This window comes from Podarcis liolepis (genome assembly GCF_965112155.1).
Source record: "Podarcis liolepis genome assembly, chromosome: 1".
NCBI classification, from domain to species: domain Eukaryota; kingdom Metazoa; phylum Chordata; class Lepidosauria; order Squamata; family Lacertidae; genus Podarcis; species Podarcis liolepis.
In genome coordinates, this window is record NC_139554.1 from 112,436,345 (window position 1) to 112,454,028 (window position 17,684).

General features: G+C 44.0%; 1 protein-coding gene across 6 annotated transcripts in view; it reads left to right on the top strand.

Annotated features, from left to right (window-relative positions):
- The window catches only part of PDE1A (phosphodiesterase 1A), a 156,158-nt gene that overhangs the window by 120,463 nt on the left and 18,011 nt on the right, over nucleotides 1–17,684 (top strand). For all 6 annotated transcript variants that reach the window (XM_083496395.1, XM_083496398.1, XM_083496397.1 and 3 more), the window contains exons 3-12: nucleotides 2,276–2,458; nucleotides 3,452–3,518; nucleotides 5,502–5,618; nucleotides 6,760–6,900; nucleotides 8,263–8,363; nucleotides 10,551–10,676; nucleotides 12,229–12,330; nucleotides 12,455–12,575; nucleotides 13,435–13,516; nucleotides 17,265–17,388. In XM_083496395.1, the coding sequence (XP_083352521.1) occupies nucleotides 2,276–2,458; nucleotides 3,452–3,518; nucleotides 5,502–5,618; nucleotides 6,760–6,900; nucleotides 8,263–8,363; nucleotides 10,551–10,676; nucleotides 12,229–12,330; nucleotides 12,455–12,575; nucleotides 13,435–13,516; nucleotides 17,265–17,388 (1,164 nt within the window). The remainder of the gene's footprint in view (nucleotides 1–2,275; nucleotides 2,459–3,451; nucleotides 3,519–5,501; nucleotides 5,619–6,759; nucleotides 6,901–8,262; nucleotides 8,364–10,550; nucleotides 10,677–12,228; nucleotides 12,331–12,454; nucleotides 12,576–13,434; nucleotides 13,517–17,264; nucleotides 17,389–17,684) is intronic.

The following is a 17,684-nucleotide window of genomic DNA, read 5'->3' on the forward strand; positions in this document are numbered from 1 at the left end:
GCATTTGATGTAACTGAATTTCCAGGAAACAAATAACACCTTGGAATTAGATTTTCTCTTAACCTTTCGCTTGAATTACTACTGAGGTCTCATTAGACACAAATTTGTCACAAAGAGAAGAGGAAGATCATAAACAGGGGAAGAAAGAGGAGGATGAAAAAGAAGAAGATGAATAAGCTAAAAGAAGTTCTTCCCCTTTTTTATGCTCAGACATTTCCATGACAGCCTCCGCCAACCAGGTGCCCTCCAGATTTTTAGGACTATGGCGAGATCCTCACCATATATTGAAACATTTAAAACACATGACTTCGCTCAAGGAATCTTGGGAACTGCTGTTTCCACCACACAGAGCTACAGTCCACAGCAGTGAAATATACTCCGAGTCGAGAGTGGATTTCATGCTCTTTATTCAGCTCATAGTGTTGAGGAGGAATGAATGTTCCCCCAGAATGTCTGCTTTATATACATTATTTACACAATGGGCCCCATGTGATTGGCTAATTCCAGGATTCTCCTGTAGGCCAATCAGGTTGCGGATTCACTTCCACCTGGAGCTGGATTGGGTGGCTCCTGTGGACCAATCAGACTGCTGCATTCTGGACCCTATTGTTCTAGGACCAATCAGACTGCTGCATTCTGAATAATATTGTTCTAGGACCAATCAGACTGCTGCATTTTGGATCCTATTCAACTCAGTACATAACAGCACCCTTAACAAACTGTGATTCCTAGGATTCTTGGGGGTAGAGGGAGCCCCTCCCCCAAGAGTGCCTTAAAGGGTCACCTTTAAATGTATGGTGTGGGTGAGCACCAAGACCCTCTTAACTCCCTGCCAGTATGGCCATGCTGGCTGAAGTATGGTGAAGTATGTTCCACCACAGGTAGAAAGTCCCACCCCAAATATATGGGCAAGATACTTATAAAAGTAGTCCTCAAAAACACAACTGAAGTAGTCTTAATTTGGTTGCGATCCTCTGACCAGTGCCTTAGATTATTTCCTCCTTGCCCGCCTCCTATTTTGTAGCCGATCATTCCATTATCATAACAGCAAAGTCCTTCAAATATTATTTCCCATTTGCTAGCTGAAGTGCTCCTGAGCTGCTGCTTCTCCCAAGCAGAAGTGGGCCTTCGAGAGCAAACAATGTTGGAGAAAGGCAAGGTAATCAGTTCTTCAAGCTGAGAAGAGAGTCAGGGCAGCTCTTCATGCCCACTTCATTATTCATTTCCTGGAGTAGATGATGGAACATCAGCAAAGTATATAATGGAACTGAATATAACAGAATACCAAAGGAAACCGTCTTGAAACCTAAAATGAGTATGCAAGATTATCAATGAAGATTGTAATGTTTGTTGTTTATCGGGCTGAGGATGGTCTCGGGTGCTGATAAAGTTGTTTTTGATATTTGGGGATACGCTGCTGATAAGATTTCGATCTTCGTCAGTCAGGTGCTTATATTTTCCATTTAATGATGGTCTAGATCATAATGATGTTGATCTTAATTTATTCTATTAAGCACATTTAAGGCATTCTTAAGTGGGGATGCACTGTGGTGCTGAGGTGTTTCTTGCAGGGTTCCCATAAATTGACCAGTCTGGAAGACCAGTCTTCTGAGGAAGGAAGAGACTCCCAAAACCCAGTTAAGGAAGGGGGGTTGTGAGCCCTTAAGACTATTACTGAAAGTTAGGAGTTGGATATGTTAAAGGGGTGGGTAGAAGCGGCTTAGTCATGCTGGCCACATGACCCGGAAGCTGTACGCTGGCTTCCTCCGCCAATAAAGCGAGATGAGTGCCGCAACCCCAGAGTCAGTCACAATTGGACCTAATGGTCAGGGGTCCCTTTACCTTTACCTTACCTGAAGGAAAGTGCCGCCTCAGAAAGGGAACAAACTAAAAAGCCGAAAAACCTCTGTGAAACGAATTCAGCAAACTAGCTTATTAATTCTGAAATAACCTACGTTTCTCCAGCTATATTATAATACCTTGTTTTAAAATAAATCATTATTGTCATTTAAAAAACAAAACAGAAAACTGACCAGTCTGAAAACAGGATATGGGACTAGGTAGGCTTTTGGCCTGATCCACTAGACCTCTTTTTATGTTCTTTTCTGTACCACAATCCAGAATTATGGAATACTGCATTTAACTGCTGCAGGTTGGGTTTAGCTAAGGTTGGGTTGAGCTAAGAGCTTTGAGCGCCTGGTCCATATTTTCCCCTTCCTATTCTGAAGTCTGCAGATCTTCTATACTGATTCATGCACCCGATATATATTTACAGGAGACTCTTGGATACAGAGGATGAGCTGTCGGATATCCAGTCAGATGCAGTCCCGCTGGAAGTACGGGATTGGTTGGCGTCCACCTTCACGAGGAAAATGGGGATGACCAAAAGGAGGCCAGAGGAGAAACCAAAGTTTCGAAGCATTGTGCATGCTGTACAAGCAGGGATTTTTGTAGAAAGGTGAGTTCTGGCTTTATAAGAACAAGGAGGACGTGGCATAGCTCAGTGGTAGAGCATCTGACTTGAGTATGAAAGACCCCTTTGGCATCTCTGAGCAGACTAGTAAAGTCTTCCCCGAGAAACCCAGCAGACAACACTGAGCTTGACTGATCAGTGGTCTGTCTTATGTTCCTAAACCTTATTAAGCCATACTTTGGCTTACCATGATGTGCAAGCCAGGCCATTGTTAAGCTTGTAGCATCTTACATTTCTTTTCTTCATGGGTGGGTTAGTTTATTTGTTTTAGTCCTCTCTGTAACGATCATTTCTGAAATCTTGCTAAGTGCTAAGACGGAACATTAAAATTCTTTATATAGACTAGAAACTTAATGTTCCGCCTTTGCACTTAGTAAGATTTCAGATCTGTCTTCAAAAGTTGTTTCCCATATGCAAAGACCACAGCAGGGTTTGAAGTGTAAGAAAACAGCAGAATATATTAAGAAACATGTTAGAGAGGGTGAAATTAGATAAAACAAAACCTTAAAATGTAATTGTATATAAATTGAGTTATAAACATTGATGTTGGGTGAGTGGGAATTGTTTTGTTGAATAGGAATACAATTGTTCAGTAATAAATGTAACTTATGAAAAAAATGTTTTGTTTTGTTTTTTTAAAAAAGACAGAACATTAAAATTCTGTTTCACCACACATTGACCAAGAAAGTGTTATCTTAAAAACAGATAAGCATGTGGCACTATTGAAAGGACATTGGCATAAAATGCAGAGATCAGATATAAATATCAACAAATTCTATTGTAAGTTGGCGTATGCCTTCCCTTGCTTTCGGGAGCAAACATTTTTGGCTCCCATCTTTCACAAGATTTTAAGGGTCTTTTTATATCGAATTTCAAACTTCAAATTGCAAGGGGAACTTTTCCAGAACTGCTCCCAAAGCATAAACACATCACCATTAGTTTTCAGGTGCTGTTTCATTTACGCTTCTTTTCTTCTAGAATGTATCGAAAGACCTCTAGCATGGTCGGCTTGGCCTATCCAGCTGAAGTGATGTCAGCTTTTAAGGTGAGATCAGTTTGTGGACTTTACTACAAAGTAGGGATCTGGGAGAAGTGCAGTTTCAGAAAGTGCAAATTTGGTCGGTTTGCCGTTAAATGCACGCGTACCAAAACAACCACGTGCCAAAATGCAAACGTCCCCAAATTTTGCAATGCATTTCTACACCCAGGTAATATGTACCAAAAAATATACAAGCACAAACTGTGATTGCAACTGCAGGTGTAAGTGAAAGCAACATACAAATATTTGCTATAAGAGAAAATGTTGCTTTGGGCAGCGCAAGCAATTTGGCCTTCCTGATTGAATGATCCCGCTCTCCATCCCACACGTGCTGTCAGGAGGTCGTTCTACACTCGAGTAGGACCCTGGCAGAGACACATACCTGACTGGCATGTTCTCTCCCTCCTGGTCTTTCGTTCGGGAGCTTCAAAAGCTTTATCCAGCCCGAACATCACAGCGACCAATGCCAACAGACACCGGCATACTTAGGGATCCACAGACTCTCCGCAGCTTGCGTAACAGACCTCAGCAACTCAATATTTTGGCTAATCTACTTTATTTACATCTAAACACACACGGAGCACTGCAACATGGCTCTCTCTCTCTCTAGCATCAGACAGCAAAGAGGAAAAACAAAGGACAATAGTCCCACTTCACGGAACACAGTAACACAAATATCCTGTCTCCGTCACTTCCCACTCTGTGGAGTCAAAACATACACCGTCATGTGATAGAAAAAAATCCCATGACTGCAATCAAGGAGCAGGAATTCTAACACGTGCTGTTTGGGAAGCCCCATTGCTCAAACAGAAGTCCTTGTGATGGGGCTCGAGGAGCTGGATCCCACCCATATATTCTAGCTACTGGAATATAGTACAACCAGCCCCAACCTGGCGTCCTCCAGGTGTTGTTGCGCTACAGTTTCCCACATTACTGACCAATGGCCTTGCTGCCTTGAGCTTGACCCCTTGTTTGAGCGAACCATTTCCTAAGCATTTCAGTATGAAATACACACGCAAGGAAATGTTTTTTTCTGCTTTCACAAAAGGTTTGTGATTGTATGGCTTCTTCCGCTTAGTTGTGATGAAATTTAGGTGTTATTGGAATGGTAAGATGTATTTGTTTTGAGAGGTGTTGTTCAAAAAGGTAATTGTTGCTATTGTTTCAGTAACAACAACAACTTATTTATACCCCCGCCCATCTGGCTGGGTTTCCCAGCCACACTGGGCAGCTCCCAGCAGAATATTAAAAACGTAATAAAGCATCAAACATTAAAAAGTTCCCTAAACAGGGTTGCCTTCAGATGTCTTCTAAAAGTCAGATAGTTGTTCATTTCCTTGACATCTGATGGGAGGGTGTTCCAAAGGGTGGGCACCTCTGCCTGGTTCCCTGGAACCTTACTTCTTGCAGTGAGAGAACTGCCAGAAGACCCTCAGAGCTGCACCTCAGTATCTGGGCTGAACGATGGGGGTGAAGACGCTCCTTCAGGTTTTCTTTTTCAGCAAGGCTACCCCCACCCTGTGATTTCTTCTAACTTGAAGTGGTAGCTTATGTGCAGAAATTGGTAGCTTATATGCAGAAAGGTTTCGAGATGAGGGTGTTTTTCAAATAAACAGTCCCAAAATCTATATTATGAGGAATCACAGTCTAGCAAGAATCCTTTGCCACACGCATTTTGGTTTTCAGCCCAGAGCAAGTTGGGGACTGCAAGAGACTAAAGACCTGCGGTAAGAACATTTCTGGTGCCAATATGATTCCCTGACAATTATGGGATGTCAGGGAAACAGGTTATTGAGTGCAAATTACTTCATTAACAATGTTGAACATTGTTGAACATTGAAGATTCGCCATACATTATTCTCAAATGGTGCTTGTTGCTTGAATGAAACAGAGTTTAATTGCTGCCCCTCCCCTGAATTTTCTGTCTCCTATCGGTGGGGAATGTATGCAAATCCTTAATTATCCCCTTTCCCCAAAATTCTCTTACAGGATGTTGATAAATGGTCGTTTGACGTGTTTGCCCTAAATGATGCAAGTGGGGGACACAGCCTGAAATTTATGATGTATGAATTATTTACCAGATATGATCTATTGAACCGTTTCAAGGTAAGAGGCTTTCCCTTAAAGAACTGCCACATCTACCCACACCTAAACATATACCAGAGAAGGGAAAGCAGGCATATGATTTCTTTACAGAGAATTAGAGAATATTTATTTATGCTTTTCATTACTGGAATGACAAAGGACAAGATGAAATTCAATGGCATGTTAAGTAATTTGAGTAAGATAATTATATTATCATTTCTCTCTCTTTTTCTTTCTTCTTGTCTTTTCACTTCTCGTTTTTCTTTTTCGCTTTTTCTTTCTCTCTTCTTCCCTCCTCTGGGGTCTTCCGTATCATCCATAGGCATGCCACCCGTAGGCATTTCCTCCATAACACGCACAGACATTTCCCCTTACTTTCTAGGAGGAAAAAAGCGAGTGTTATGGTGCAAAAAATACAGTATTTCATGTTATTTATTTATTTATTTATTTATTTGTTGCTAAATACTCTGTGTAAACACTTGTGTATTGTGATTAAATAATCATAAAGTTTATATGCCGCTTGATTGTAAAAACAAAAACAAAAAACCCAACAACCTCAAGGTGGTTTACAAAAGGACAAAACAATAAAATCAAGGAAAAAATCACAACCTGTCACCTGTTGTCCATCTGAGCACAGGAGGATTATGGGTTGTTGCTAAATGTCCTATCTGTAGGTACCGGTTGCATACATGCTGGCTGAAAACTCAGGATGGAAGATGGCATGGCAGAATTTGTTGTTGTTGTTGTTGTTGTTGTTGTTTAGTCGTTTAGTCGTGACTCTTCGTGACCCCATGGACGAGAGCACGCCAGGCACTCCTGTCTTCCACTGCCTCCCACAGTTTGGTCAAACTCATGCTGGTAGCTTCAAGAACACTGTCCAACCATCTCGTCCTCTGTCGTCCCCTTCTCCTTGTGCCCTCCATCTTTCCCAACATCAGGGTCTTTTCCAGGGAGTCTTCTCTTCTCATGAGGTGGCCCAAATATTGGAGCCTCAGCTTCAGGATCTGTCCTTCCAGTGAGCACTCAGGGCTGATTTCCTTCAGAATGGATAGGTTTGACCTTCTTGCAGTCCATGGGACTCTCAAGAGTCTCCATGGCAGAATTAGCACCCTCAAATCTGCTGGTGACCCTGGTGATTATTACTTGTGCTTGCCTCTTGCAGATCCCTGTTCCTAGCCTTATTTTGTTTGGAGAAGCGTTGGAAACTGGCTACAGCAAACACCGAAACCCTTACCACAACTTAATCCACGCAGCTGATGTTACCCACACTGTGCATTGCATCATGCTTCTTACGGGGATCATGGTAAGAAATAATGAACTGGTCTGAGCCCAGAGGATTGGGACGTGGTGAAATAATGCAACCTATTAGTGAACACTGGCAGGAGACATACTGCAAATATATATGTTTTTTTGGGGGTAGGCAAACCAGAGGCCACAATCCAAAGAACACCTTTAAAGGTAAAGGTAAACGGACCCCTGACCATTAGGTCCAGTCGTGACCGACTCTGGGGTTGTGGTGCTCATCTCGCTTTACTGGCCAAGGGAGCCGGCGTACAGCTTCCGGGTCATGTGGCCAGCATGACTAAGCCACTTCTGGCGAACCAGAGCAGCACACGGAAATGCCGTTTACCTTCCCACCGGAGCAGTACCTATTTATCTACTTGCACTTTGACGTGCTTTCGAACTGCTAGGTTGGCAGGAGCAGGGACCGAGGAATGGGAGCTCACCCCGCCGCGGGGATTCGAACCGCCGACCTTCTGATCAGCAAGTCCTAGGCTCTGTGGTTTCACCCACAGCACCTTTAGGGATGCTCAAAGGCAGCCTGCTTCTAGGCACTGTCAGCATTTGACTCAGCATTTGACTAGGACTTTGGAGTCACTAAAATAAAGCTTTTGATGGTAGCCAACACTCTCATGGTCCATGCATTTTTTTAAAGCTCTCTCTCCACCCAGAGACTAACAGAATGCCAGCCTGAACCTTTTATCCTTGGCTATTTACGAGTATCCTCATAGCAGAAATGAATGAGGAGCAAGATGCTAGGAAAGCTATATGGTGTCTTGAGGTATATGTGGCTTGAGGTTTAAGACAACATGGATGTGCAAAGGTTATGGGCCACTTCCTGCAACCTTTCTTGCCATATGGGAGTATGATAGCACAAAGACAGGCTAAGCCGGTAGTGGGGAACCTGTGACCCTCCAAATCTTCTTGGACTGCAGCTCCCCTCGGCCCCAACCAGCATAGCCAATGGTCAGGGACTGGGGCAGCCCAAGATGTCTCAGAACCTGAGGCAAAACGCCCCCACTATGGGGGCACCAACTCTGTAAGGAGTCTCCCTCATTGGGTGGAGGTGGAGTTTTCCACAGAGCTTTGCTACCAGTTCCTCTCTGCCCCTAGAGGCCAGGGAGACAAGCTGCAAGGCTGGGTGGCAGAGCCGGGTGATGCCCCTTAAGTGGTGCTGCCTGAAGCAGCCACCTCACCCAATCTCACGAGTGGGTCGGCTCTGCCATGGACAATGGGAGTTGTAGCCCTCAACATCTGGAGGACATCAAGTTCCCCATCCCTGCTCTGTATTAAGAAAGAGTAGGATTCTGTAAGACAAAACAACTTAGCCAGAGATGAACTATTTGTACTTCATATGATGGAAGGTTTTGTTGTTGTTGACTAGCACTGGCTCACCGAACTGGAAATATTAGCAATGATCTTTGCAGCTACAATCCATGACTATGAGCACACCGGGACTACAAACAACTTTCACATCCAGACCAGGTAAGCTGGTGGTATAGGAACAAACACCTAAAACTGGGAAGGAGAAAATCTTTGAGCAGGCTTTCAGGCATTCCTTTCCTGCAAGATCTCATGGCAGACTCCCAAGCCGGTATTGTGCATGATACAATGCAGAAATTTCCATCAGTGCAATAATTTCAGTGCTTCCAGAAGGCACGAGGGACAGAAGAGAAGCAAAGTCACGAGTGAAGGGTTCCCAGCCCTCGCTTGAAGCTGGTATTGACACTTTAAAGTTTATTTATATCCCCTCATTTTTGGCAGGAGCTCTGGTGCTAGAGATCACCCAGGCTGGGCACTGGTCAAGATCCCAGAAGCTTAGAAGGGGCCCCTCATTGGCTCAACCCAGCAGTGTGTACCTAGGTTATCAGATGTGGCAGTGATATAACACTATGGCACCTCTCAGTCATTTATAAGGGTGCCAAGAAATCAGCCCACTTCTCCTTAGCAATTCTTTTTTTCATACAGTTGCAGCGAAGACTTGTTGAGCAGGATTCATCTAAACAATCCTGCCAGAGGGAACCATTGCAATGTGCCCTACTAGCAGAATGGGACCCCATCCCCCCTCTCCTTCCCACCTGTTCCCCTCCAAATTGGCTCTTGGGGGTCAGAATAACCCCCCAAACAGTGCATGGTGGGAGGAGAAGGGAGATCTTCCCACCTGGCAAATAGAACTGCTTCCACGGATGGAATGATTGCCTCAATGCTATTTTGAATTCCAGCCATTGTGATTTGATATTCCTATTGCACCGTTTAATGAAGAGATGGAGAACCTCAGGCCTGAGGGTCAAAACTGACCCACCAAGCCTTTCAGGACTCTTCCCTGGGCCAAATCCCTTTGAGTGTTTTTGTCTGACTGGATTGCGTCCTTAAACTCTTGCTTCCCTGGATGGTAGGTAGTGTCAGGGACCATGCTGAAGGGGGCTGCACTGAGGAGGAATAGTGGGAGCCTCCCCCTCCTCCTGATCAGGATCCTGAATCTTTCCAGGAGAAGGAGGACAGTATAGATTGGAACAGTAGTTTGCAGAGGGACATAATTCAGAAGGCAGAAGCTGGGAAATACTAGCTGGGGAACAGCTAGGAGAAGAAGTACTGGGAGAGAGGGAGTTAACAGATTCACTGTCTCTGGAAAGCTTTCATCCGCCCAGCCCAAAGTCAAGAAGAGCTGATAAGGTGGCAGTGCAGAAAGCACAGTGGTTATGAGCTCAGGGTACAAGACGCGGTAGTGACGTGGGTGACTAGGCAAGAAGTGGGTGGAACCCTTAACTGGGAGCACCACCATTCCTTGGAAATGGATTTTTTGTTCTCTCGCTGTGATCATTCAAGTTTCTAACTGGTAGAAAGACTCCTTTTCCTTTGTTCTGCTTATCTACTGCCAGAGGGGGGTAGGAAGCCAATTCCCTGAAGCCTGGCAAGTAGAGAGGTCTGCGTGTGAACGTGTGTGAAACAACTGCATCAATTGCTCCTCCCACTTTTGTCTCTGGCCCTGCTCAGCACTGGCATGTGGCCCCTGGAAGTTTGCCTGACAATGAATAGAACCCTTGGACTGTCAAAGGTTTTCCATTCATGATTTAATGATACAATGAAGGGGTGTTTTCTTCTTTGTTCTCCCACAAATTGCTATGACCCCCCGACCGAAAATGAAGACTCGTTTTCCCTCACCCTATCATGCTGCGTGTCCTAGGACACTGCTCTTGCCAGACATGTTACTCAGTTCATAAACTTTACAGACTTAGAATTTGTGTGTTGATTTATTTATCCAGTGTCATATCTGCTCCCATGGCGACAGTGTCAAGCCAAGGCTTGCAAGCTATAACTAAAAATAAATTTTTACCACTCAGTCCAGTAATTCCAAATTTAAACCACTTTTCTATTTTGATCTTAAATTATGGGGCCATTTTTTTAAAAAAAAACACTGAATAAAAACTTAGCCCTTCTCATTTCAGATTTCAAAAACAAAGATAAAATTGAGATAGTTCTAGTTTTGAAAGGATTTCACACCCTGATGTAACAGAATGGGCTGCAACATGTTGAATTGGAGGTTTCTCAGCACTGTCATAAGGTGTTTTCTTGTGCCTCAGCTGGATGCAGCTCTCCTGACTCACCTGACAGGTAGATAAACCTGCCAAGGTGTTGTGAACTCAAGCTTAATATCCCACTCTTTGCATCTAGGTCAGATGTTGCCATTTTGTACAATGATCGCTCCGTTCTTGAAAACCATCATGTAAGTGCTGCTTATAAGATTATGCAAGAAGAAGAAATGAACATTCTGGTGAACCTAACCAAAGATGAGTGGAGGTAAGACTTGCTGAGAGTGACACGCATCATAGGCCCGGCTCGTAGTATTCCAGCTACTACAAAAGCTCTTCCAGTTGGTTGCCAGAGTCATATGTCAAAACTTTCTCCAGTGTGAGTGGTCTGTGTCATGTGGATTTTGCCCATTCCAGAGACCCCCGGGTATAAGGTGGTATATAAATTCAATAAATAAAATAGAATAAATAAAAATAACTCTTCGGGGTTTCAGACAGGGAGCCTCTCTCAGCCCTAACCTGGAGAGATCAGGGATTGAACAAGGAAACTTCCATATGCAAGGCAGATGCTCTACCCCCTGAGCTATGGCTCTTCCACATCAGCTTTCTGCACAGGATAGGGGTGTTGCTAAGTACTAAGAAGACTCAGGGGTACAGGCTTATGACCCCAATCTGGACAAAGTTTGCATATGCAAAGATATCCCTGAGATAGTCCCAACATTGCCCTTGGCACATGGGTTCTTTTAAAGGCTCACGTGTGCAGTTTATTTTCCCTTCCCAAAATGTGGAGAAATAGCCCTCAGAAAACATCCCCACAGGGTAACAAAGGTATGCTGCAAAATACCCTTCCTTTCCGGGATGTTATCAGATGGAGGTGCTGTCCTACCAGGCATCCTGAGATGGCTGCAAGTCACCACCTGGTAGCTTTTCTGTCACCAAAGTAGTCACCTCCCCCAGCTACTGCACACCACAGCATGAGTGGCACTGTGGTTTAAACCACTGAGCCTCTTGGGCCTGCCGATTAGAAGGTTGGCAGTTCGAGTCCCCACGACGGGGTGAGGTCTCCTTGCTCTTTCCCTGCTCCTGCCAACCTAGCAGTTTGAAAGCACACCAGTGCAAGTAGATAAATAAGTACCACTGTGGCGGGAAGGTCAATGGCATTTCCATATGCTCTGGCTTTCGTCGCGGTGTCCTGTTGCACCAGAAGCAGTTTGGTCATGCTGGTCACATGACCCGGAAAGCTGTTTGCGGGCAAATGCCGTCTCCCTCGACCTGAAAGTGAGATGAGTGCCACAACCCCATAGTCACCTTTGACTGGACTTAACCATCCAGGGGTCTCTTAACTTTTTTTTTACTCCTTAGAAAGACCCTCCTGTCCTCCTTCTTTAAGGGGAATCCTCCCAAGATCTAGTTGGTTTCTCTTCCCCTTCTGCATTCCCAAGTGAAAGTTCGGTGCTGGTGGTAAAGTCTTAACCTTCTCCACATTCTGCTGATTGCAGTTATGTGGAAATCAGGCAAAGCATCCCACCCAGAGCCCCAGAACGTAATTACAGTTCATGATTCTGAAATGAGGGATAACAAAACAGCAGGACCGATAGAGTAATAGCAGGGTTGCGTTGTCGTATTTTTTAAGTACCCAACTCCCATCAACTCTCAGGAGGCTGGAGGTTTCCAGATAATAATAATTTGAAGTGCTTTTCTCAGTTTTTAAAATAATGTTCATTCTCATCCCAAGAGATAAATTAACCATCGCTTTGCGAGCAAATCATCTCATTAGAGAATAAATACGATTGTAATTTAGTAATGTTGACTGTCTGCAGGGAGCTGCGCACCCTCGTCATCGAGATGGTCTTATCAACTGACATGTCAGGCCACTTCCAGCAGATCAAAACAATGAGGCACAGTCTGCAGCAGCCCGAGGGGTAAGTGCCTCCCCCAAGTCTCTCTCCAGTGCTGTGTGTTAACATGCAGTTCCTGTGTGAATGAGAGGGAGGGGGAGACTTGTTGTTGCAGTAAGATAATGTGAGAAAATCTTTGAATGGGCAGGATAGACAAAGCCAAAGCCATGTCCCTGATTCTACATGCGGCCGACATCAGCCATCCATCAAAAATCTGGAAGCTGCATTACCGGTGGACGATGGCACTGATGGAAGAATTTTTTCGACAGGTAATATCCTTCTCCCATGTCCAAACCTGTTCATAAAGATCCCTTATATGTGTTATTGGATTTGGTTGTATATTCCTTGTTATTTCTACTTTCTACTTGTAAGAAAGGGTGAAGGAAGAATTCGTTTCAGTTCACATTTCAAGGTGAACGGTCAAACCTGGAAGCAATAGGAGAACCGAAGCCCAACTCTCCTTTGAAATTCGCACGTATCTGAATTTTGCAAATTAGCTCTCCAGCCAAGCTGTGCTTACAAAAAACACACATCTGTTATGGGAAAGCATGTGTACAGTGGTGAAAACCACACACAAAGCTGGATTCTGTTTGGGGAAACTGTTTGCAAGAATGTGTGTATCAGGCAATATTGTGTACAGAAATGCACGTGTTAGCAGAAATTTGGACAAAACCTAGAATTTTCATGAGAACTTTTAAAAATAAACGAAGAGTTGCAAAACTGACATGGAAATGTAGAGAGCTGAACACAAGATTTGAAAAATGAGAAATGGAAAGAAACTGAGATTGTCCATCTCTAGATGGGAGGTGCTGTGGACGCATCTGAGCATGCATGGAAATGTTTGTAGCTCATAGGGAGAGAGAAATAAGCAGGCAGTGCTAAAAACCCTCTGTCTGGAAGCAGCCATTTTCTCTATCCTCATTCATCATAAGTACATGTTTAATATACAGTATTTTTCTCTTTTTTTAAAGCTGCACATTGCAAAAATTGGATGTGAAAGGGACACCCCTTGGTTTAGTTAAATAGTTGGGCTTGTGTTCAGATGCTGTCCATAAATTCTTAGTCTTGCTTTCATTAGTACCTGTAAACTTACACATTTCAATGTGTCACCTTTTTTTATCCCTTCAGGGAGACAAAGAGGCAGAACTGGGGCTACCGTTTTCTCCTCTCTGTGACCGCAAATCCACCATGGTGGCACAGTCCCAAATAGGTAATGCTTGGCTTTTTTTTATTTTTTACTCTGGAGAAATGATCTCGTAACGGAAAGGAACAGTGTTGTGACCATCACAAAATAGGAACAACCCCCATTCTAAGGCTGGCAAGTCACTAGCTTCTGCTTCCTCCTGCTACCGTGTGTTCATTATGCACACCGTCGCTTGTGGAAGAGGACGCTCATAACATCTGGAAGAATAGAAGAGGATCCTTACCTTTCAAGAGCCCAGCACTCTGAGGACAGGCAGAGGTTTGGGGATGGATTGTTGCTGCAGGATGGGAATGATACTATGGCTACGTGAACACCATGCATTTCCCCCAAGGAATCCTGGGAAATGCAGTTTACCCCTCACAGGGCCACAATTCCCAGGATTCTTTGGGGAAAGTCATGTGCTTTAAATGCATAGTGTGTCTGCAGCCGATGAAGAAAGAATCTGTGTGCATGTGGGTGTGGGTGTGGCCCATGATATAGGAAGATGGCTGAAACTAAGCAGGTCTGCCTCTGGTCAGGTTTTGGATGGGAAACCACATACAGAGTGCTACATATTCAGCCTTGTGTCCCATAACAAAAGGTGGAATATAAATGTTTATTTCAGAGAAGAGAGAATATGTTGATTGTTAGGCACACAATGTCTCTTGCCTCTCCCATTGCCTACTGAAGACCTTCCTCTTTCAACAAGCCCTAGTGTATGTCGTTTGCCATCCTGGGCTCCATTGGAAGGAAGGGGTAAAGGCTCCATTGGAAGGAAGGGCTGGGAAGGAAGGAAGGAAGAAGCATCACCACCTACAGTGAAGGTAGATTTCCCAGTCCCAGTACCAAATAGCTATAGTCCAGCTGGTTCTGGGGGAATCCCAGCAGGTCAACAGGCAACATGTCTCCAGCCCAGGTGCCATTGCACAGGTATGGGTAAAAAGGGCGATTCAGCTTGCACCTTTTAAGTTTGCAGAAGGAGGAGCTGAAGTTTCGTCCTAGCTCATTCTCCTGGCCTCACCTTGTTTGTTGTAGCTGGCTTGTCGTGGGTGGTAGTTTTAGGTGCAAGTATTACAGGATCTGGCCGTAGCTCTGAGCCACAGGTACATGGCAGACGGCTGTGGTGATGCTAGACGGGTCTCCCTGCACACACCTAGATGGATACTTTGCTGTAGCAGGGATGGGGAACTGGTGGCCCTCCAAATGTTGGAAGCTCAACAGCCCTCGATCCTGCACGGCCAATAGCTATGGATGATAGGCACTGGATCCATCAACACCCAGAGGACCACTTCTGCTCTTGAGGGTCTTCAAGTCAGCCAATGTTCTTAGCTAACGCAAGATATGGGCAATACAGATTTTCAGATTCAGTGCCACAACATTCCACGCATTGGTGTCGTTTCTAAGTCTGAGAATGCCCGTTTTCAATAAGGTAATAGGGTACCACTCTCCTTTATGCCCAGAGCATTTATTTAGCATATTGAGACGATGTGAAATCTGTTGCTGTTCCATGTAGTATCGGGTGTTTCTCTCTCTTTTCTCACCTGTTCAGTTCTCAGCGGGGGATAATGCTTTGTTCTCTGCGTAATTTCTTGCCTCGACAAGCATTTTTCAAGAAGACATTGTTCGATACTGACATCTCAGAGCTGTGGGTTGAGTTCTGTCTCCCAGGGATATTGCTTGTTCCATTCACTGATTTGACAGAACGCTGCTAACGCATTGTGAAATAACACTCGCGCAGAATAATAAACAGTAATTTGGAATATCAACTCAGACTCATAAAGACCCTGTTCCAAGATCGATCCCCTGTAGGCGGAAGTGTAAAAGTTGCAGCACGCAAGGGCTTCTTCTGCCAAAGAGATGAGATGTTTCTGAGCTCCATCTTGGCTCGCACAAGACTGTGCCCAGAAGGGCACACTGGTGCTTGTTTCCATTCATGGATTTCCTGTGCTAGATCAAAGGACGACTCCATGTCGAGAGACAGGATGATGATCTGGCTCAACGACTCTGTCGTAGGCAAGGGAACTTCAGGTTCATATTCCCACCCACACCCCTATGACAAAGTTCACTTTGTGATTTTGGGCCAGTGGCTCCAGGCAAACCTTCCTCTTAGAAGGTAGTGTTGTAGATGATATATTTATGTACCATATTTTTTGCACTATAAGACGCACCAGACCACAAGACGCACCTAGTTTTTGGAGGAGGAAAACAAGAAAAAAAATATTCTGAATCTCAGAAGCCAGAACAACAAGAGGGGTCGCTGTGCAGTGAAAGCAGCGACCCCTCTTGCTGTTCTGGCTTCTGGGATAGATGCGCAGCCTGCATTAGCTCCATAAGACGCACACACATTTCCCGTTACTTTTTAGAAGGGAAAAAGTGAGTCTTATAAAGCAAAAAATATGGTATTTATTTAAAATATTTCTTAACTGTCCTTCATCAGAAGATTCCAGGCAATATACAAAAGTGTGGAAACAATTCATGTAGCATAAATGCAATAGGTTATTGAAGTGTAGGTGGGTTCCCATGAGACAAGACATGGTGATAATAGCAAGAACCTGCATTGAACTAACAGAACTGGACAACAGGGGCAAAGCAACTGCTTATCTACATTTCTGAAGGCCTAGGCCACTCCCACTCCCAACATGATTGGCTGTCTAAACGTCCAAGCTGCGAATCATGACTCGGAGTTTAAGGGCCAATGGCAGATGCCCAAATCCTGAAATGTTCTGTGATTGGATATCATGTATCGAATCAGAACACAGGGGCTCAGAATCCTTAGTCCGGACTCAAGCTCAGGCAAACACAGACCACTGAATACATATCACCTACACTCAACTGAGTTCCAGTCAGAGTAGGCCCATCAAAAATACTGGATCGTGGCCATTAGTATTATTATTGTTGCACTCCAATAAACACTTATTTGGGTTTTAGTGCCATGAAACTCAGTGGCACTTCTGAGTAAACACAGGATTTTGCTACATAAACCCAGCCTGAGTTTCTGGATGTAAGGGTAGGAGGTAAATGTTAACACCTGACATAAAATAAAACATCGTATCTAAGCCTATCAGGGCCAACGGACATTGTACAAAGTCTGTAGCTTGACTGTGCAATCCAATGTATGCGTGTTCAGAAGTAAATCCTGTTGCTTTCAGTGAGAGTTTCTCCTAGGTAACTGCAGGCAGAGAACTGCAGACCGAATCTCACCTCTGTCACGGGTTAACCACGTAGTCTTCAGCAAGCCACTATACCTCAGCCTCGCCCTCTGAAATAAGGAGGGCGTGGGAATACAACTGATCCTGCCTTGCCGTTTACACCCAAAATACAAGTGTTTTGAACACTCGCACACTACACAGATGCTTTCATGTGCAGAGGTTGCGCTGTTACCAAATGCCACATAATGTCCATTGTGCATTTGTGAGAAATTGATCTTTTAGTGTGGCAGCGCATCTGTTAGGCTAGCACACTTGTCCTATACAATTGTAGGCACTTGCTGAAACCGTTATTCCAGCAAGTCTATCCGGTCACATAATTAAGTTATGCATTCTTGTATCTCGATTATGTTTATTTTATCTCTGTGTTGATGGTAATTATTTTACTGTTTTATGTACACTTATTGGATTTTATTTTTAATTAAGCTGTTTATTAAAACTCTTAAATTTGCCTTCAGCAAAGCTCTATTCGCATTTACTTACTAACTACACAGAATGGACAGGCACTCAATATTTTCTTCCGTCTCTCTCTCTTTCTCTCCACACCCCATTCCCAAATTGCCCTGCAGGTTTCATAGATTTCATAGTAAAGCCAACATTTGCTCTTCTTACTGACTCCATGGAGAAAATAGTTTTTCCTCTTATAGAGGAAGCGTCAAAATCTGAAAGCCCTTCCTTCTCGTCAGCACTAAGGTTTGAGAAGCACCCTCCCCATTTATATTATTATTGAAAATCGAAATTACTCTAATATAACATTGCCACCTAGTGGCAAGAGGTGCAACTGTGTTACATGACAGCATATAAATCCTGTTCAGGAAACGACTGTGTATATGTAAGGAATACAAATCATTATTATTATTCAGGAAATTTTGTGGAGGGATGATTTGCTTGGAGGTGTGTACATATGATTTCAAGGCTCTTTCCTCTCTGCCCTAAAGCAAATTATGACTTTAGCTTTTAGCCATTAAGCTTGTTATGCTAGCAAAATA